General features: G+C 40.1%; 1 protein-coding gene across 1 annotated transcript in view; it reads left to right on the top strand.

The window, feature by feature from the left end:
- Positions 1–22,534, top strand: part of dpy (fibrillin-like protein dumpy) — a 97,267-nt gene that overhangs the window by 36,651 nt on the left and 38,082 nt on the right. The window contains exons 26-60 of the mRNA XM_089084159.1: positions 21–273; positions 435–699; positions 808–1,004; positions 1,118–1,384; positions 1,463–1,718; positions 1,996–2,190; positions 2,326–2,508; positions 2,602–3,246; positions 3,393–3,594; positions 3,677–3,852; positions 3,933–4,201; positions 4,296–4,698; positions 4,798–5,037; positions 5,311–5,448; positions 6,338–7,123; positions 7,676–11,476; positions 12,360–12,503; positions 12,592–12,669; positions 13,103–13,285; positions 13,491–13,817; positions 13,942–14,322; positions 14,666–14,989; positions 15,395–15,700; positions 16,020–16,328; positions 16,401–16,715; positions 16,835–17,143; positions 17,325–17,651; positions 17,774–18,748; positions 18,878–19,210; positions 19,435–19,734; positions 19,957–20,286; positions 20,449–20,760; positions 20,876–21,187; positions 21,357–21,674; positions 21,841–22,473. Coding sequence (XP_088940285.1) covers positions 21–273; positions 435–699; positions 808–1,004; positions 1,118–1,384; positions 1,463–1,718; positions 1,996–2,190; positions 2,326–2,508; positions 2,602–3,246; positions 3,393–3,594; positions 3,677–3,852; positions 3,933–4,201; positions 4,296–4,698; positions 4,798–5,037; positions 5,311–5,448; positions 6,338–7,123; positions 7,676–11,476; positions 12,360–12,503; positions 12,592–12,669; positions 13,103–13,285; positions 13,491–13,817; positions 13,942–14,322; positions 14,666–14,989; positions 15,395–15,700; positions 16,020–16,328; positions 16,401–16,715; positions 16,835–17,143; positions 17,325–17,651; positions 17,774–18,748; positions 18,878–19,210; positions 19,435–19,734; positions 19,957–20,286; positions 20,449–20,760; positions 20,876–21,187; positions 21,357–21,674; positions 21,841–22,473 — 14,792 coding nt within the window. The remainder of the gene's footprint in view (positions 1–20; positions 274–434; positions 700–807; positions 1,005–1,117; positions 1,385–1,462; positions 1,719–1,995; positions 2,191–2,325; positions 2,509–2,601; positions 3,247–3,392; positions 3,595–3,676; positions 3,853–3,932; positions 4,202–4,295; positions 4,699–4,797; positions 5,038–5,310; positions 5,449–6,337; positions 7,124–7,675; positions 11,477–12,359; positions 12,504–12,591; positions 12,670–13,102; positions 13,286–13,490; positions 13,818–13,941; positions 14,323–14,665; positions 14,990–15,394; positions 15,701–16,019; positions 16,329–16,400; positions 16,716–16,834; positions 17,144–17,324; positions 17,652–17,773; positions 18,749–18,877; positions 19,211–19,434; positions 19,735–19,956; positions 20,287–20,448; positions 20,761–20,875; positions 21,188–21,356; positions 21,675–21,840; positions 22,474–22,534) is intronic.

The following is a 22,534-nucleotide window of genomic DNA, read 5'->3' as shown; positions in this document are numbered from 1 at the left end:
AATATCGAAAAAATTTGTAGATGCCAAAACACGGAGGGATCGTTCGTCTGTGTTTGCCCGCACGGTTTAGTAGGAGATCCATTCAAAACTGGTTGTAAGCAACCCGGCGATTGTTTCACGGATTCAGATTGCCCGAATTCAGCCGCCTGTGTCGACAATAGATGCACTAATCCATGCGACGCACCGGGTATTTGCGGTAGAAACGCAGAATGTCTCGCACGTGATCACGTCCCAATTTGTAGATGTCCCGGACAAACTACAGGAAATCCAGCAGTAAATTTTAAATTTTTTAAAGCTTGTTTTACATTATTATAATTTATAACTTTAATATTCTCAATCAATAACGACATTTTAATTTTTTTAGTATTTTTATGTACATTATATAGTGTTTTTATTTTATTAAGTTTTATTTATTTTTCTATTTTTATTTGTAGACGGAATGTGTTCATCTGGAATGCAACTATCATAGCGACTGCAGTCCATCGGACGCGTGCTTTGATCATAAGTGCGTTGACCCCTGCTCTCTTTCGAACGTTTGCGGACATGGTGCTGATTGTTCATCGCTTAATCATAGCGCGGTATGCACCTGTCAACCTGGTGGCACAGGTGATCCGAATCTTGGATGCACTCCACTTCAGTATTGCAAAAGTGACTCGCAGTGTGCAACCGGTTCAGTGTGTAATGGAGGAATATGCACAGGTAAATTAATATCGTAATAGTTATAGAAAGACAGTGAATTTTTATTCTCAATTGTATGACGTATAAATCTATGAATTTCATATATAATCTCATTGTTATAACTTGCAGCACTCTGTGGAAGTACAAGAGATTGCATTGGCGATCAACTTTGTATCAATGGCCTTTGCCAGCCTACTTGTAGAAGTAACTCTAGCTGCCCAGAATATCAATACTGCCATAATAACATATGTGTTCAAGAATTACGTTGTACTTCAGATAGTGATTGCTCATACGACGAAAAATGCATTAAAAATAATATTGGACAGGTAATCTTATCTTTCTTTAGATACAAAATTTTAATTACAAATATTTCTTTTTATTAATTCTAGGAAAAAAAATGTATAATATTAATTGTTTTCGCATTTCTTTGTCATTCAAGGCTGAGTGTCGTAGAGCTTGCGATTTAATACTCTGCGGTCGTAACGCCGAATGCAAAGCTAATAATCACGCCGCGACGTGTTCCTGTAAGCATGGTTTCTTCGGAAATGCTAAAGACGACAAAATTGGCTGTCAACCCATCGAGTGCGAGGTCAACGATGATTGTACACAAGAGAAGATCTGCGATTATCACAGATGCAGAATCGCTTGCCTCGCGCACAATCCTTGTGGCGTGAACGCTATTTGCACAACGGAAAAACATGTTCAAGTAAATTTTTTTCATTATTTCGCAACAGGTGTTTTTTTTTTTTGACGGCAATTTTTATGGTAATGTGCTTTGTGACAGGTTTGTACATGCCAACCTGGATACACCGGAGAACCCACGCGTGCTTGCAAACTGATAGATTACTGTGCGAACGCGCCCTGCGCACCAGGCGCGTTGTGCGAAAACTCCCGAGGTCACTTCAAGTGTCATTGTCAACCCGGCACAGTTGGAGATCCTTATAACAGTGGCTGTCAACCACCGGTAGAATGCCTGCAGGACTCGGATTGTCCGCTAACTGCAAAATGTGTTAATATCAACAACGTTCCGAAATGTTTTGGTATGTGCATCATAAACATCAATTTATTTTATATTATTATTTATTGTATTTATAGCTTTTTTATTTTTTATAGTACATTTAAGGCCGGTGCTACTTTCGAATAAATTTATTTATTGATTAAAGCTAGGAATAAGAAGAAGAGAAGGCGAAAGAGTGAGAGTAAGCGGAGATTTATCGAAAGATGGAACAACCCATCTTTAATACTTGTCTATGTGGGATTTAAAATATGTACATTTTATTAATCATATATTTAGATTTAATTTTTCTCATATTCTAGATGCTTGCGCACGTATTCGATGTGGTCCAAATGCAGATTGTGTCGCGCTCAATCATGCCGCCAGTTGCGAATGCCGCGCCGATTATGAAGGAGATCCTAATAGTCTGAGCGTGGGATGTCGTCCGAAACCAGTGAGCTGTTCATCACAAGTCGACTGTTTGGTCAACACCTATTGTTACGAAGGCCTTTGTCGACGTAAGTATCCCAAAATGTTTTTAAAGCAGTCTGACTTAATCAACATTTCTTTATCAATTGTTCCATATCAATTTGAACAATCTCTGTGAAAAGCAATCTTTCCAGTATTTAATAAAATAAATATTATCATTTCAGCATCTTGTCAATCGGACGAGGAGTGCAACTTGTCGGACGTTTGCTTGAACGGACAATGCTTAGATCCGTGCGACGTGAGAGGAGCCTGCGGTATAAACGCGGAATGCAAAGTGAGAAGTCATATTAAACAGTGTAGCTGTCCACCGGGCTTCACTGGCAACTCCGAGGTAGAATGTGTAAGATGTAAGTACTTGAACAATTCCAAAATATATTCCGTTCCAACAATTTCTGATCAATCTGTTTGCATATCGCACACGAAACATCTATTATTTGCAGTGCCAGTATCCTGTCTCGGAAGCGGAGACTGCATCGCAGGCAACACCTGTCGCGAGAATGTTTGCCTGCCAATCTGCGTCGTCGACGACGATTGCGCGTTGAACGAGAAGTGCATTCGTGGCAATTGTTTGCTGACTTGCCGGCTGGACAACGACTGCTTCCTGGGCCACATCTGCCTGAACAACATGTGCTCGTTCGGCTGTCGCGCCGACGAGGACTGCAACGCGAACGAGGCGTGTTTAGGGAACAAGTGTGTGAACCCGTGTGAGGCTACGCCGTGCGGACCAAACGCTAAATGCACCGTCTTTAACCAGCGTGCCACGTGCTCCTGCCCTACCGGGTTCATACCAAATCCGACCGCGAAGGTCGCGTGTCTGAGAACACCAGGTCCAATCTGCCAGGCAAATCGGGACTGCGCCATAGGCACAGCCTGCATCGCTGGTACTTGCACACCCGTCTGCTCGACCAGTGCGAACTGCTTGAGTAACGAGAGGTGCGACAGTTCTGGCATTTGCAAGTCACTTTGCAGACGGGACGAGGATTGCAGAAGCGGCGAGATCTGCGAGGGTCTGATGTGTGTATCCGGTTGCCGGGCGGATATTGAATGCCAGGACAGTTACGCTTGTATAAACAGCCGATGCATAGGTATGTAATCCTAATATTTTTTTTCGTACATATACGATTATTAATTCCGTCGAAAAATATTAATATCAAATTGAATTTATTTTTGCTTTAATACCTTTGTACAAATATAAGTTTCCTTTATTATATTTTATTTGTCGTCTGTACAGATCCGTGCTCGTTGGCTGGCGCCTGCGGTGTGAACGCTAAATGTACAACTCTCAATCACCAAAAGATATGCACGTGTCCATCGGCTTTAGTGGGAGACGCTCATACCGGATGCAAACAGACTTTCCTCCCTTGTTCATCCGAAGTTGACTGCTTACCGGAACAAATGTGTTACGGCAGATCGTGTTATTCCACATGTAGAAGGTAATAACATGAACATGTACAAATTGCATAACATTATTATGAAATTTTATCGCTAAATATTTGTTACGTATTTCTTTTTCAGCGATGCAAATTGCTTGAGCGACGAACGATGCGATGGCGGCATTTGTAAAGCGATATGCAACAGCGACGATCACTGCGTCGCAAATCAAATATGTCACAATCGCATGTGCGACATTGGATGTCGCAGCGATAACACATGTCCGAGCGACGAATCTTGTATCAACAATCAATGCAGAAGTAAGTTTTACGATATCGCGTATGTTAAGCTTCGAGTGTATCTTGAAGAAACGATTCAATTCCTAAACTTCTATCTTCAGGTCCATGCGAGGGTGGCAAGGCGTGCGGCGAATGCGCCGGCTGTCGAGTGATCAACCACGTGGCTCAATGTAGTTGTCCCGCAAATTATTACGGTAATGCCTTAATCAATTGCGCGAAGACGATGATTCCGTGCGACGGCTCGTGCGAATGCGACGAGATCGGCTTCTGCACCACCAACTGCCACCATCAGGATGATTGTTCTTGCGGCGAGGTCTGCCACAGCGGCAAGTGTCGCATCAAGTGCGATATCAATAACGCGTGTCCAAAGGTGAGTTTTAAACGAAAAATTTACGAGATTATGTTTTTTTAATTAATATTAATATTATAAATTTTAATTTTACCAAACTTTAAACTAAACGCAGGGCTACGTTTGCGATGGAGGTTTATGCTTGGTTGGCTGTCGCACCCATTCCGACTGCCCGTCATCATTGTCGTGCACAAACGGCCAGTGCGAGAATCCATGTTCCGCTCACGGATCGCCCTGTGGAATAAATGCGCTCTGCCGCGTCTCGAGCCATCGTGCGGTGTGCTTATGTCCGGAAGGCTATCAGGGTGAACCGAGCCAGGAGTGCTATCAGCTTGAGTGCCGTCACGACGACGATTGCGAGCCGAACAAACGTTGCAGCGAATTTGGGGTTTGCACAAATCCGTGCTTACAACACGGTGTTTGCGGCTTCAATGCGCAGTGCCGTGTAATTAACAGGAAGGCGCAGTGTTCCTGTCCGCCGGGACACTTTGGCAATCCAAAGATCAATTGCAAGAAAGGCAAGACCATTACTTTTATACAGGAATTATATTTGTAAATGAAACAATAATTCTTATTATTTTGCGCGTTTTTTTTTTGCGTTTCTTAATCGCTTTTAGGCGGGGACGAATGTTTGCGAAGATCTTGCGGTGTTAACGCTAAATGCCGAGAAACTGTAAACGGTTTCGAATGCACGTGCGATCCGGGATGTCACGGTGATCCGCATCAGGTTTGTCTCTGCGACGGTGATCTTTGCAAGGACACCCGTTGCGGCGTCAATGCAGCTTGTCGAATTTACAAGAATCAACCGCAGTGTTATTGTCCACCGAATCATCCATCGGGTGATCCGATGCACGCATGTATGTATTATATGTTTATATTATATTCATTTAATGATCTAGCATATATTAATAAGAGAAATAAAAGTATCGGCTGCGTATGATAAGAATTGAGAAACTGTTTTTACATATTATTATTATTATTATTATTATTATTATTATTAAATTATTAAAGTAATATATAAGTGTGATCACTCGATATCTTAGAAATATATTTTAATTAACCGTGACAAAATGAATATTTGTCATTAATTTCTTCGGTTGGTATTGTCATTAATAATCTGTTAATAACAGGTAGCTCAGATAGAGATTTAGGAGACTGTCGGACGAATGGATGCGGAAAGAATGCCGAGTGCATTAGGGACGGAGCTATATTCGTTTGCCGATGTCCACCAGGTACAAGCGGTTCGCCAGATATTGAGTGCACAACAGGTAGGAAAATTCGGCCTACTAACTTTTTAACTTGAGCAGGTTGATTAATTTTATGTATAGCATTTGTGACTAGCGAGCAATACTGACAATCACAGGAACATGGTCCGTAGAATAACCATGTATCGTCTAATAGGACTTGAGTAATACATAGACGTATTAATCGAGTGAAAACGTTAACATGATGAGACAGATGTGATTGGAGCAGTATGTCGCCACGACATTGGATATATATATATATATATATATGTATACATATTTTACCCACAAGCAAAGAATACAACATTACCTGTACATATTATACGATATATAGAACATACTGTACATAATTATGAGATGAGAGAACACATTTCACACATATCTCACACATAACTTCATATGTAGAATGTTTATTTCAGTATCCAATCTGTCTTGAGGATATAATTGAATAAACAAAAAGACACTCATTTGCCTTCAAGTGCCACTTGAATACAAGGAGGTACACATTTACAATGGACACCGTATATATCTCTATTTTAGGATTAATACAGATTGGGAACTGCGAAAGGGACATTCTCATATACCCATGCTTGATATTTGCTGATATTCACGGGTTGTTATTTCCTCCTATTCTGAAATCTGTGGGGGCTTGTGTTGTAAATATCGCTGCTTGCCGTTGTAATTTCTCTAAGAAGATGTCTGATGTTTTGAAAAAGTGTAAAGTCGTTACTCTATTACTTCTTCACAGAGCCTACCCTACTTTCATCATAAATACAAAGCATGTGGTTTATGTTATTTGTGAGAAAGTTTCTTTTCACAGTTCTTATAAATGCTTTTTTCTTTTTTTTTCCTGTCCCATCACCCACGACCCACCGACTCTACACCGACTTGAACACCATTATCGTGACAATAGAGCGCGAATGCACCAGCGACTTAGAGTGCCCCAATGAAAAAGCCTGCATAAATCTACAATGTCTGGACCCGTGCGCGCTACGCGGTGCCTGTGGGATCAATGCCTTGTGCCGAGTGGTTCTGCACAAGCCGCGTTGCTCGTGCCCGCAGTGCTATATCGGCATGCCCCATACGGCCTGCCATCCAGATTCCAAATGCGACACGCTCAATCCCAAACCTACGCCGAGCATCGGTTGTTCCTCCGATTACGACTGTCCGGAGAGTCTCTCCTGCCACTCCCAGACAGGCGAGTGCCGCGACCCATGTTTGAGCTCTCGGTATAACTGTGAAGTCAACAAGAGGTGTCAGGTGCGGAATCACAAACCTATGTGCGTTTGCAAATACGGCTTCGTAGTCAACGAAATCGGGGAATTGACCTGCGCTCCCGACACACTTACCTGCTCGAGGGACTTCGATTGTCCCTCGAACGCCGCGTGCGTCAACGGAAAATGCCAGAATCCCTGTAACGTACGAAACAAAAGACCATGCCCGGCTGATAAAACCTGCGATGTCCTGGACCACCGTCCCGTGTGCATTTGCACCAAAAACTGCAATCCCTCCCTCTCCATTTGCCTGCGAGACAGTGGCTGCTCTCCAGACTTGGCGTGCCGCAACTATCGCTGCGTGGACCCATGCAGAAACTCCACCTGTCCGGCTGATGCCCCCTGTTACGTGGAGGAGCACAAGCCTATCTGCAAGTTCTGTCCCCCCGGCTTTGTGCCAGATACTAAATACGGATGCATGAAAGGTAAACACAATTTCTCAGAACACTATCTGAGTCTTGTCATATCTCATAGCCGTTATCACGTCTTTACATTGCCTAGCCTTACACGAAACATACAATTGCTACTTTTCAGGTTTCTAATCGTACAGACAACAGAATATGCATAAAACTTACCCTTCATCTCACTTATTCTTAGCTTAATTTTTTTTTTAAATTAACGAGATTTGCTTTTTATGAAGTTACGATTGGAAGATGTCTTTGTTCTGTTATCTGGACGCATATTTCAGGTTCTGAGTTACAGATACAAAAATTTCCCATATCCTAGATTCCCGCTCTATTCTACTCGCCGATTTCTTCACTATTGAAGGATTCTTCCGTTACATCTGTCTCTGTAAAGACTTAATAATATTTCTTATAATCAGCTTACTTATTATTTGCGAGCATGCTAACTCTTAATTTGTAGTAATTGAAATAAGCTGTAAACTTATCTGTAGCCTAATCTAATCAGAGTCGCTCCCCGATTTACAGTTTTGCCACTTTATCAGATATTATGTTTACGTTATATTGTATCCGCAGCAGTTCTTCATCCCATGCCCAAGCCAGTTTGCGAGTTCGATGATGACTGCAGCGACGCAGAAGCCTGTGTCGAAAGCTCCTGTGTTGATCCTTGTATCAACGAATGTCAACTGGCAGTTCAATGTCGGGTTGAAGCGCACAGGCCTATTTGCGATTGCGATTCTAATGACAAACGTTGTTCATTTGCAACAACATTGTCTTCTATAGATTTAAATCATTTTGAAAACGTTACAAATATGACGTTACAAACAACAACAGGTGTTACCGTTCCGTCAGCTACATCACCTATTTCAACAGAGATAATAACTATTATATATACGGAAGGAAGCACGATTACTTCAACTAATGTTGAAAATTTACTAGAAAATATTACTACTGAAATGACAAGTGAAATAGATATGACTATTTTTGACAAAAGTATTGAAATAACAACGATTTTTAAAACAACGGATACAAATAGCGTTGCAGAAGTTCCTGAGAATATAACTACAGTTCCTACAGAAGTTCCTAATGTAAGTGTTGAGGAAACATCAACAATAGTAAGCACTACACAAGGTTCCACTAGTACTACGCAATATCCTACTACAGAATTTAGAGAATTAACAGTGAAGCCATTAGAAAAAAGCACTGAATCACATATGGAAATTACTAGCGCAATGACTACTACGACATTTTTTACTTCAAAACAGAAGTCTACTATAGAATATTACAATATTACAGAAGGATACTCTACAGAACAATTTACATCACAGCAAACAGAAGGATATACTACATTTACACAACCTACAGAACAAATCTCCACCACGAACCAATACAGCTCGTCTGAATATTCTACAGAAGGATATTCTACAACAGAACAATTTACAACATCACAACAATCCACAGAACAATATTTTACTTCAGAATATTATGCTTCAACTGAAAAGTCAACAGAACAGATTTCTACTGCAGAAGGATATTTCACTACAAAACAGTTTACTACTGAAGGATCTACAGAACAAATTTCTACTACAGAAGAATATTCTACTACAGAACAATTTAAAATGTCTGAGCAACCTACAGAACAACATACAACTTTGAAATTAACTACAACTGAAGAAGCTGGAGAACGTATCTCTGCTACACAATATTATAGCACATCAGAACATGTCATAGAAGAACATTCCACGATAGAACATGTTACAGAAGAACAATCCACTACAGAACATGTTACAGAAGAACATTTCACTACAGAATATGTTACAGAAGAACATTCCATTACAGAACAGTTTACAATACCGGAGCAAACAGAACAATACACTACATTCACACAGTTTACAAAAGAAAGCTCTACGAAACAATATAGCACTCCGGAATATTCTACAGAAAAATATTCTACAGAACAATTTACAACAACACAAAAATCTACAGAACAATATACTACTTTAAAACAATACATTTCAACTGAGCAATCTACAGAAAAGTCTACTACAAAGGAATATTCTACTACAGAACAGTTTACAATACCAGAACAAACAGAACAATATACTACTTTCACACAATCTGCAGAAGAAATTTCTACTACGAAGCAATATAGCACCTCGGAATATTCTACAGAAAAATATTCTACAACAGAACAACTTACAACACAAAAACCTACAGAACAATATACTACTTTAAAACAATACACTTCAACTGAGCAATCTACAGAGAAGTCTACTACAGAGGAATATTCTACTACACAACAATTTACAGTACCAGAGCAAACAGAACAATATACTACTTTTATACAATCTACAGAAGAAATCTTTACTACGGAGCAATATAGCACCCCGGAATATATTACAGAAAAATATTCTACAACAGAACAACTTACAACACAAAAACCTACAGAACAATATACTACTTTAAAACAATACACTTCAACTGAGCAATCTACAGAGAAGTCTACTACAGAGGAATATTCTACTACAGAACAATTTACAGTATCAGAGCAAACAGAACAATACACTATTGTTACACAATCTGCAGAAGAAATTTCTACCATGAAGCAATATAGCATTCCGGAATATTCTACAGAAAAATATTCTACAACAGAACTTACAACACAAAAACCTACAGAACAATATACTACTTTAAAACAATACACTTCAACTGAGCAATCTACAGAGAAGTCTACTACAGAGGAATATTCTACTACAGAACAATTTACAGTATCAGAGCAAACAGAACAATACACTATTGTTACACAATCTGCAGAAGAAATCTTTACTACGGAGCAATATAGCATCCCAGAATATTCTACAGAAAAATATTCTACGACAGAACAGCTTACATCACAAAAATCTTCAGAACAATATACTACTTTAAAACAATACACTTCAACTGAGCAATCTATAGAGAAGTCTACTACAGAGGAATATACTACAGAACAATTTACAGTACCAGAGCAAACAGAACAATATACTACTTTTACACAATCTACAGAAGAAATCTTTACTACGGAGCAATATAGCACCCCGGAATATACTACAGAAAAATATTCTACAACAGAAAAACTTACAACCACACAAAAACCTACAGAACAATATACTACTTTAAAACAGTACACTTCAACTGAACATTCTACAGAAAAGTCTACTACAGAAGAGTATTCTACTACAGAACAGTTTACAATACCAGAGCAAACAGAACAATACACTACTTTCACACAATCTACAAAAGAAATTTCTATTACAAAACAATATAGCATCCCGGAATATACTACAGAAGAATATTCTAGGACAGAAAAACTTACAACTACACAAAAACCTACAGAACAATATACTACTTTAAAACAGTACACTTCAACTGAATATTCTACAGGGAAATCTACTACAGAGGAATATTCTACTACAAAACAATTTACGGTACCAGAGCAAACAAAACAATATACTACTTTTACACAATCTACAGAAGAAATCTCTACTACGAAGCAATATAGCATCTCGGAATATTCTACAGAAAAATATTCTACGACAGAACAGCTTACATCACAAAAACCTACAGAACAATATACTACTTTAAAACAATACACTTCAACTGAGCAATCCACAGAGAAGTCTACTACAGAGGAATATTCTACTACAGAACAATTTACAGTACCAGAGCAAACAGAACAATATACTACTTTTATACAATCTACAGAAGAAATCTTTACTACGGAGCAATATAGCACCCCGGAATATACTACAGAAAAATATTCTACAACAGAACAGCTTAGCACGTCACAACCCACAAAATATACTACTTCGATACAAACTTCAACTGAAGAATCTACAGAACAGGTCTTTACTACAGAAGGATATTCTACTACAGAACGATTTAAAACCTCCGAGCAGTCTACGGAACCGTATGTCACAATGGAACAGTTTACAACGAAACAAATCTCTACTACAGAACAATATAGCACATCTGAATATCCTACTGAACAATTCATCATGTCTATGCAATCGACTTCAACACAATATAGTACAATTAACTATACCACAGAAGAATATTTCACCACAGAACAACTCACTACATCTGAAAAATCAACAGAGCAAGTCTCGAGCACAGAACAATATATGACATCTGAAATTATTCAGAATAAAACAGATATGATTTGCAGCATGCATACAGACTGCGCAGAATGCGAGACTTGCATCGCTGGTCTTTGTCGGAATCCATGTAAAACTGATAATCCCTGCCCAAAGAATATTCTATGCGATGTTATAAATCGTCGGCCTGTGTGCTTAGACTCAAGTACCGAGCAGAGTACGTCTAATTGTAGCGTGCTCCCAGGTAAAAATTTCTCTTGTCGGGAGTTTCGTAAATGTGGTGTCATTTTATGTTTTATTGTCACCGAAGCTTCCTCCAATGTGGGACCATTATTGTATTCCAGATAAAAATTGGAAGCAACCAATTCTGGAGATTATAGACATTGCTTGTCGAATGATCAGTCATTTCGTGAAATGGCTCATCGTTGTAAATCCATGAATGAAAATGCGATCGATACCATAAGGGCGGCCCGTAAAGCGAATATCTGTATATCCCATGTGATAAATCGAAAATTGTCAAATAGGCAGTCAGACACTGCTTTCCCAAATGCAGACAAAGGACTGCTGCATTAGCACTCTACGCATGATGTATATTAACTTATCGCTTATGCACGACTTTCTCTCTTACAGCTTTTTTGTTTATCTAACATGTGTACACTAAATTGCAATTTCAATTGTCTGCGTTCAGAAGAAATTATCTTTCGTGCAAATTTATGATACAAAATAATATTCTACTGATATTATATTTATAAAAAAATATATATAAAGCAAATATCGTAAATAAAATAGAGTGACTGTGAAAGATAATTTTTCGCTTGGAAGCAGATACGTCAATGTTTCTCTTTGAGCTACTCTATACTTGACACATGTAACACAAATGCCACTATATGTCTTACAAAGGAACGAGTATCGTTTCCTTGTGTATTTATGTTTATGTATTGCACTGACAATATGATAAATAAATGTGGACCGTTTCATGACTGCCATTTTTGATATACCAAGATGGTAGTTAAAAATGAGGTCAAATAGATTTTTCTATTCGGACGTGTACATAACATTAATGTTTCACGACGCTATCGTCGTTCATAATATTAATTCTTGTCTCTAATGTACATTTGTTTCGTTAGACGTGAAATGTACCACGCACAACGACTGCTCCCTTCAATTGGCTTGTGTAAATCATCAGTGCGTGAATCCTTGCACTTTGGGCAATCCGTGTGACTTCATTGAAGCTTGTCATGTCCAATATCACAGACCGGTTTGTGTTAAAGGTACATTTGCAATTAAATCGAATAGCATTTTGCATTTTGTATGCAAAGAGAAAAAAAAACATTTTTTATTCTGTGCGATTTCTTTCAGTGCCAAGCAACGAAGCAGAATGTCCTTATTGCCCACCTGGTATGCAATGCGACCCGTCGACAAACACTTGCATCAAAGGTTCGTACGATCAACATTACGTTTGGTTTCATCTAATTTTATTTTCAGTCTTTTTTTATAGCCGTCGAGAAATTTGTAAATATGTATGTATTGTACATATCTCGCGTACATATATATATTCGGCAAATTATATATAAGACTCTTTATATAAAGCACAAAATATTCGATATCATTACTATTGTGCATGATCACAAAAAATGATCTCCTTAAGATACTCATCATACATTCTCAAGAATATTCATTCTCTCTTTATCTCGGAAAATATTTTTTCTCTTAATTGATAATTCGCATACCTTTTCGCACCTATGTAATAAAGAAAAAAAAAAAAATTACACATTGCTACGCAAAGAAAATTTCTTTATTTCAATTCTTATACTTGTGCACCCCTGCTACACTTCCTGGGGCTATATGGGCTTTCCCACTCTTTCTCTAGCGGGTTGCACTAGCAACAGGGATTGCCCCTTGACAGAAGCGTGCATCGGGCACACTTGCCAGGAACCGTGCCTAGTTCGAAATCCTTGTGCGGAACATGCTATTTGTATCAATACAAATCACGGAGCAGACTGCAGTTGCGACGAAGGCTATCACGGAAATGGATTCTCCTATTGTGATTTGGGTAAGTTTTACTTTTAATGAAATATTAAAAATTAATAAAGCGATAAATTGACATACAACATACATAGAAGTTGATATTATTTTCTCAAATATTTAAAATAATTAATGTGAAAATCTAATAATTATTAATATTAATATTATAATTATAATTATTAATATTAATATGTTTATGCAAAAATATAAACTAACATATTTCATGATTTCAGTGGAAGAATTCAAAAATATTTGTCAATACAATGAAGATTGTCCTCCAAGCAAATACTGCGATCGACTCAACAGACAGTGTATCAATCCTTGTGTTGAGTTTGATTGCGGAGAAAATGCAAAGTGCGTCTCCAGTAATCATCAAGCGCAGTGTATGTGCCTTCCAGGATATCAAGGAAATCCTCAAGTTGGTTGTCAGGAAATAGTGTTGATTATCGATCCTTGCGTTCCCAATCCGTGTGGCTTGAATGCTTTGTGTGAGAATGACAATGGAAATCCTGTTTGCTTCTGTCCGAAAGGTTTAACCGGGAGTCCATTTGAACAGTGTAGTAAGTACATTTTTGCACTTTATGACATCTTTTATGTATACGTTCTAGATTGTAAATTTAGCTCATTTAAATTAACAGAGTGTAAAGAGAATTAATCCTTTAATAAATTAATCTGTGTATTCAGTTCCAGAAGGTGACCAATGTGAAGGTAATCCCTGTGGTGTCAATTCAGGATGCCGGGTGGTGAATGGACAAGTGAAGTGCTTCTGTCTGCCAGGATACGAAGGAGAACCGCCGCATTTCCCCTGTACACTTCCTAGTACTTCCTGCGATCCTTCTCCATGCGGTCCTAATACTCGCTGTTCCGTGTTAGATAACGGCTTCGCAAAGTGTACCTGTCTGCCTGGATACATCGAAAGCCCCAATACCATTAGGGGATGCGTACCGAAAATCGATCAGTGTGAATCTAATCCATGCGGTTTTGGGGCGAGATGCAACAGCACGAGAGTACCTCCTTGTTATTGTCCAGATCTCACGATTGGAAATCCATATAAGAGTTGCGGAGGTAAATATTATCAATAATTAAATAGTGATGAAATATTGAAAAGAATTTACTATCAAATATAAAACCTATTAAAAATTATAATTGCGGTATAATTTTTTTAAAACTAAATGTATCACGATTCTGCACACATAAATACTTGAACATTTTTTTATTGAGCTTTAATAGATTAATATTTTTTTAACTGCGTATTGCTTCATTCTTGTTATTATCTTGTTTATTTAATAGTTAAACTTGTAATACTAAGTTAAGAAGCTCTTATGATCTTTTATGATAAATATTTTAAAATTTAGCTAAAAAAATTCAAATAATCAGGAATAAATGTTTCATTGATTGTTACGTGTAGCACGACCAGCAGAACCGTATGATCCTTGTTTATTATCACCCTGTGGCAAGAATGCTATTTGCACAGCGATCGATGGCATAGCCAAATGCACGTGCATACCGCCGTTTATTGGCAATCCCTATATAGACGGTTGCGAAGCCGAGTGCATTGTTAATCGAGATTGCGAAAGTCACCTGGCTTGCTTTAATCAGCACTGCAGAGATCCGTGTCCAGGTGTATGCGGTAGTAATGCACATTGCGAAGTTGTCGATCATCTTCCGATGTGTTCTTGCCTGCCAGGATATACTGGAGATCCGTTCAGAGCTTGCAAAGTAGAAAGACCATGTACGTATTAATTTATTATTTCACACGCGCTTTGTTTTACTATATATATATGATATTCAATCAATTTAGAAATATATATGATATCAAATCAATTTATATATATATATATATATATATATCTCATATATATATATATATATATATATATATATATATATGATATCAAATGCATTTAGAAATGACGATATTTCTCCTTAAATTTAAAATATAAATTATATATTTAGTTTGCGTAAAATTATAAAATTTTCACATCCTAGCTTTTTTTCAGAGATTTTATTATAATCTAAGTGATTGAAATTAGATTCTAAGTTTAAATCTAAATTATTAAGCAAATATTATAAAAATATTGTAAAAGAAATAATATTAATATGATAAGAAGCGTGTAATTTTGCAATTTTTTTTTAGTAGTTCCAGATCAGAATCCGTGTATGCCATCGCCATGCGGTCCACACAGTATCTGTCGGGTAATGAACGATCGTGCAGTTTGCTCATGCAGCCCGGGATATCAAGGCACTCCGCCGCATTGCCGTCCAGAGTGTCTCGTCAGCACGGAATGCCCGACTCATCTGGCTTGCATTAATCAGAAGTGTAATGACCCTTGCCCGGGACTATGTGGTTTGAATGCTGATTGCCAGGTCATCAATCACAACCCGATCTGCAGCTGTCCTCGTCAATATGCTGGTGATCCTTTCACACAGTGCGTTAAGGAAGGTAATACATTAGTAACTTCAGTTTAAGAATCTATCTCTTCCGACCTCGTCCTTGTATTATTAATTATGTAGAAACGTAAAGATATAGATAGTTTATAATGGAACTTAAATTATATTTTATTTTTCTGGTTTTTATATATATATAATGTAAAGTTGTCTAATGCGAAGATTTCGATTATGCAATGAAAAATATCGCACTCGATAAAATTCAAACTTTTGTGAATTAAATAAATAATTGCTAATTCGTTACAAAGTGCCTTTATAACAACATAAAAAAAGATTGAATATTATTTTATCAGCCACATCGTACTCTTTTTCAGAACCTTTCCCGCCAACTACGAATCCTTGTTTGCCATCGCCTTGCGGGCCTAATGCTGATTGCCGTGTGCAAGAAGATCATCCTATATGCACGTGCATCAGTGGTATGTATGGTGCACCGCCAAATTGTAGGCCAGAGTGCGTGATCGACCAGGACTGTGTTAGCTCCCTAGCTTGTATTCAAAAGAAATGTTTGGATCCATGCGTTGGATCATGTGGATTTAATACAAACTGCACCGTGCAGAATCATCGACCTATATGTCATTGTTACGAAGGCTATGAAGGAGATCCTTTCTCAGGCTGTGCTAAAGGTAAGATTTAAACAATTTTACAACTTTTTGAGTAAATTGTACATTTTGTATAAATAAATTTTCGTTGTGCAGCTGTCTTCCCGGCGCAACTGCCATGCGATCCTTCACCATGCGGAGCGAACGCCGTATGTAAAGAGCGTAATGGTGCGGGATCTTGCACTTGTTTGCCCGATTACACTGGCGATCCATACGAAGGCTGCAGACCAGAATGCGTTCAGAACTCGGATTGTATTCACACAAAGGCTTGCATTAACAACAAGTGCAAGGACCCGTGTGTAGGAGCGTGCGGAATTAACGCGCAATGCCAAGTCTATAATCATCAGCCATCCTGCAGTTGCCTTTCTGGTTATACCGGAGATCCACTTACATCTTGCCACATACCAATAGGTATGTCTCTGATATTTTCTGTCAAAATCTTCTTTTTGACAAAGCAGCAGATAAAGAAAAAAAAAATGATTAATTTAGAAAGATCTCAAATGATCCGTAACGTGTTTCGTTTCTTATAGAGCCTTCGGTATCGGGTGACACATGTCAACCATCTCCTTGTGGTCCGTATAGCAACTGTCGCGTTATCGATAATCACGCAGTGTGTTCCTGTCAGCCTAATTACATCGGCAGCCCACCATCGTGCCGGCCAGAGTGCGTAGTTAGTACGGATTGTAGTCCAAACACGGCGTGTATCAATCAGAGATGCAAAGATCCATGTCCAGGTACGTGCGGCGTGAATGCGGATTGTCGGGTGATCAATCACAATCCAGTCTGCATCTGCACGATCGGCTACAGCGGAGATCCGTTCTTCGGATGCGTTAAGGAAGGTAAGTTTCCACTTTATTCCGTCATCGTCATACAATTTTTATCTTTGATATTCTGAACACTCAAATGATTTGTATTTTAATATTTACGGACAATCGCTTCGATTGTTTAATAAAATAGTGATACAAAGATAAAAATTTAATAAATATGCGATTATCTTAATGTATCAATTTGCAATCGTAGAAGTAACACCGATACCAAAACCGAGCGGCAATCCATGCGTGCCTTCGCCGTGCGGGCCAAATTCTCAGTGTCGGGTGATCGATGGATTTCCGGCATGCTCGTGTCTACCGAATTACGTGGGCCGTGCACCAAATTGCCGTCCCGAGTGCGTCATAAACGAAGGATGCCCCGGGAACCTGGCGTGCCAGAACGAACAATGCGTGGACCCATGCCCGGGCTCTTGCGGCGTGAACACATATTGCAACGTGGTTAAACACAATCCCGTCTGCATCTGTAACGAGGGCTACACAGGCGATCCGTTCACGGAATGCATACCCATCGTAGAAGGTACGTAAGGTGTTTCCTCGCGAGAATCTTGCAAAGTAAACTGAAAAATGCACAATTAGCTTTATTAGCTTGATCCTTTCTGTTTTAACGATCATTATCTAATTATGCGTAATTAATTCCAGTGCCTATCACGACGGAGCAACCACGCACGCCGTGCAATCCGTCACCGTGCGGCGCCAACGCGGTGTGCAACGAACGAAACGGCGTTGGATCTTGCACATGTCTGCCGCAGTACTTCGGTGACCCGTACATCGCTTGCAGGCCCGAATGCGTGACCAACGCCGACTGCGATCGCAGCAAAGCCTGTCTGAACAATAAGTGCGTCAATCCATGTCCCGGAACCTGCGGCCCAGGTGCCACGTGTCGCGTCGTCAATCACGCCCCCATGTGCACCTGCCTGCCGGGTTACACCGGAGACCCGGTGAACGGCTGTGCCCCCGTCGACGTCGTGACGCCGTTGCCCATACCGATCGATCCCTGCGACCCGTCACCGTGCGGACCTAACAGCAATTGCCGAACGCACGACGGGCACGCGGTGTGCCTGTGTCAACCGGGATTCTCCGGCGTCCCGCCGACCTGTCGACCGGGTTGTATCGTCAGCTCCGAATGTCCACAGAACAGAGCGTGCATTAATAACAAGTGCGCAGACCCGTGTCCCGGCTCCTGCGGACAGAACACAAACTGCCTCACGGTGAACCACAATCCCATCTGCAGCTGCGCCCCCGGCTACTCCGGCGATCCCTTCGTGCACTGCAGCAAGATTAGCACCACATCGCCGTTACCGAAAGGAGAAGGAGATCCTTGTTTGCCAAATCCTTGCGGTCCGAACTCGCAGTGCAGAGTGATAGGCTCGCATCCGGCATGTTCCTGCTTGGCGAACTACATTGGCCGTCCACCGAATTGCAGACCTGAATGCACGGATCACTCGGAATGTCTCAACTCCGCGGCGTGCGTCAATCAAAGATGCAAAAATCCCTGCCCTGGCGCCTGCGGCGAGATTGCCAGGTGCACAGTGCAGAATCACGTTCCTATTTGCACCTGTCCGGAAGGATACGAGGGCGATCCCACTGTGCGCTGCGTCCCGGCTTCTCCGCCAGGTAGAAATAGAAATTATCAATTGTCGGAAAAGATATTTAAACGTATAGCACACTCTGCGTATCAAATTATAAATTTTTTAAATTATAAATTTATAAATTTTTATTATGCAATTTTTATTACGTTTGTAGCAACAGACAGACCTGTGTCGAATCCATGTGTGCCGAATCCTTGTGGTCCCAACGCGCAATGTCGTGAAAGGAACGGGGCAGGCGCCTGTGGATGTCCACCGGACCTGATAGGTGATCCTTATGACATTGTCAAGGGATGTCACAGAGAATGCGAAACGAACAACGACTGCGCGCCGCAATTGGCTTGTGTCGGCTTCAAATGTACAGATCCATGCCCCAATACTTGTGGAACATTGTCCATTTGTAACGTACAAGCGCACGTTCCTGTTTGCCTGTGTCCTCCAGGATATACGGGAGATCCATATTTCGCTTGCGAAATCGAAGAGGTGATAAGTAAGTATTTTTAATACTGGAATTATAAATAAAATAAATATCGTTACTTATATCAACGAAATTAAATTTAATATTATTGATACGAATGTATTATTATTATTATTATTATTAATGTAAACTGCGATAATGATAACTGTCGAAAAGCCACGCCAGATAATTACTTTTTTAAAATCATTACTATAATTAAAAGGTTGTGAGGAAAGCAATAATATTATTTTCCCTAGAAACACTGGAACCATGCTCTCCATCGCCTTGTGGACCCAACAGTAAATGCCGAGTTGTTAACGATCAAGCTGTATGCACCTGTTTACCAGAATATAGAGGCATACCACCATCATGCAGACCAGAATGTATCGTTAATGCTGAGTGTCCACCTCATCTGGCATGTGTAAATAAAAAATGCGCAGATCCTTGCCCGAATACTTGTGGACTGAGAGCGCAGTGTACTACCAAAAACCACAATCCGATTTGTACATGTCCTGCTGGTTTCACAGGAGATCCTTTCACTTTGTGTTCGCCGTATGGTAAGTATTACATATATTTTATATATTTTAACATCGCTGTCGATATAAATATTTTATAAAATTCAATTCAAATAAGATTGATTTTTATCTATATCGCTACATAAGTATATTATATTTTCACATATGGCAAAAAAAGATATTATTGATATAAATTAATCGCATGAATTTCTCTTAGATGTAAAAAATGAAGAATATAAGATAAATATAATTATTATTTTTCAGTCATTACCGAATTCCCAATAACTGTCCGACCACCATCTTGCACCCCGTCACCTTGCGGTCCTAATTCCTTGTGTCAAATCATATCTGGCAGTCCTGCGTGTTCCTGTTTACCAAATTACATTGGCGTACCGCCGCAGTGTCGACCGGAGTGCATTTTAAGCTCCGAATGTAAGAGCCATCTCGCATGTGTCAATCAGAGGTGTGCGGACCCGTGCCCAGGCTCGTGTGGAATAAACGCTCAATGTCACGTATTAAATCATCTGCCAGTTTGCACATGTATAGAAGGTTTCAGTGGAGATCCATTTACGCAATGCAACGTTATTCCGCGAGGTAAATAAAACATTCAATCAACGCGCATTATGAGTTGTTTTGTGAAAAATCAAAAGAAAAATCAAAACAATTTTAACATTTTACTATTTAACATTTTATGTTTAATATTTTGCCCTTAAAATGTTTTATTGTACAGTTACAGCAAATGTTTTATTTGTACAGTTACAGAACTACCAATCACTAAGAACCCTTGCGCTCTATCTCCATGTGGGCCGAACGCCGTATGTGAGAATGGTGAATGCGTATGCTTGCCCGAATACATCGGCAATCCTTACGAGGCCTGTCGCCCTGAATGCATCCTCAATTCAGAATGCGCCCGCGACAAAACATGTCTGAAGAACAAATGCAAGGATCCTTGTCCCGGAATATGCGGTCAAAACGCACGATGCGATGTAGTGAACCATATTCCCGTCTGCTCCTGCCCATCCGGATACATCGGCGATCCGTTCGTTAGCTGTCGCGTTCAGCCTAGAGGTACGCCAGGAAAGTCATTTACTTACCTAGTGTTATATAAACATATTGCTAAGTTTTTATGAACGTTTTAAAATCGTAGTTTGTATTAATTGCGAAATTGATTTGTCATGCACAGTTCCGGAGTCTCAGAGGGATCCGTGTACGCCTTCGCCGTGCGGACCAAACAGTCAATGTCGCAACATCGAGGAGCACGCTGTGTGCTCTTGTCTTCAAGGCTATCTTGGCTCCCCACCGTCTTGCAGGCCGGAATGTCTCGTTAGTTCCGAATGTCCGCCAACGCGGGCCTGTGTAAACAAGAAGTGCACAGATCCATGCTTAGGTTCGTGCGGCCTGAATGCGAGATGCGAGGTGATCAACCACTCGCCGATCTGTAGCTGCCTTCCTGGACAGACTGGAGATCCGTTTAGAAGTTGTTATGACATTCCACGTAAGAAAACTGAATGCAATTGCAAATAAATTATTTCGTGTATGCAATTGCATATACGATTACTAAATCAAATTATCTTAAACATTTTAATATATGTAAGATATTTGCAATAGTTTTAAATAAACCTACTCGACAATATAAATACAAAATGTATCACATTGTATTTTAGTGCCACCGGAACCTAAGGACCAGGGCGATCCTTGCAATCCTTCGCCATGCGGACCAAATGCGCTTTGTAAGAATGCAAATGGACAACCGTCGTGTTCGTGTCTGCCTACATACATCGGCACTCCACCATCATGTCGGCCAGAATGCTTGATCAATCCTGACTGCCCACCGGAAAAGTCCTGCATAAATATGAAATGTAAAGATCCTTGTCCAGGATCCTGCGGGGATAATGCCGACTGTAAAGTAGTAAATCACGCAGTGACTTGTTCATGTAAGATCGGATACACGGGCAATCCGTTCGTGCAATGTATATTAGAAGGTACGTTGTTTATTTGTCCTGATTTTTAATTACATTGCACTTTTTTAAAATCAAATTGTCATATTTTTTTATACAAAATTATTTTTTTTTTATATTTCATTAGAATATTAAATTTTTTTGAATTATCAATTGGAAATTATTAAATATTGAACGTTTTTCTTCGCAGAGGAAACAATAAATCCATGTGAACCTTCGCCGTGTGGAGCTAACGCGATCTGTCAGCAACGGGACAACGCTGGCGCTTGCATATGCATCGACGACTATCAAGGAAATCCTTATGAGGGCTGTCAACCAGAATGCGTCCTCAGCGCGGATTGTCCCACAAACAAGGCTTGCCTCCGTAATAAATGCAAGGATCCTTGCCCAGGAGTGTGCGGCGTCCGGGCGCAGTGTTCCGTGATCAATCACATTCCAACGTGCACTTGCGAGCCTGGCTACATCGGGGATCCATTTACGATTTGCACCCTTCAACCACCGGAGGTGGAGACCGAGCCTACCGTCAGAGATCCATGCTTGCCTTCACCCTGCGGACCGAACAGCTTCTGCCGCGCCGTGAACAATCAAGCCGTGTGTACATGCCAAGAGTCCTTCGTGGGCGCTCCGCCGAATTGCAAGCCGGAATGTGTCGTCAATTCGGAATGTCCGCAAAACAGAGCTTGCTACAAATACAAATGCACGGATCCATGCCCCGGCACGTGTGGAATCGAAGCTAATTGTCGTGTCATTAATCACAATCCTCTCTGCAGTTGTCCGCAAGGAAAGACGGGCGATCCTTTCTCCAGATGCTTCCCTGAACCTGGTAATTATCTTGCACTTGCTTTGTTTATTTATACATATGAGAATGGTATAGATAAATTATA

Source organism: Pogonomyrmex barbatus, unplaced genomic scaffold (genome assembly GCF_055798465.1).
Source record: "Pogonomyrmex barbatus isolate J1 unplaced genomic scaffold, ASM5579846v1 scaffold8, whole genome shotgun sequence".
Classification (NCBI taxonomy): domain Eukaryota; kingdom Metazoa; phylum Arthropoda; class Insecta; order Hymenoptera; family Formicidae; genus Pogonomyrmex; species Pogonomyrmex barbatus.
This window is presented reverse-complemented; position numbering and strand designations above follow the sequence as displayed.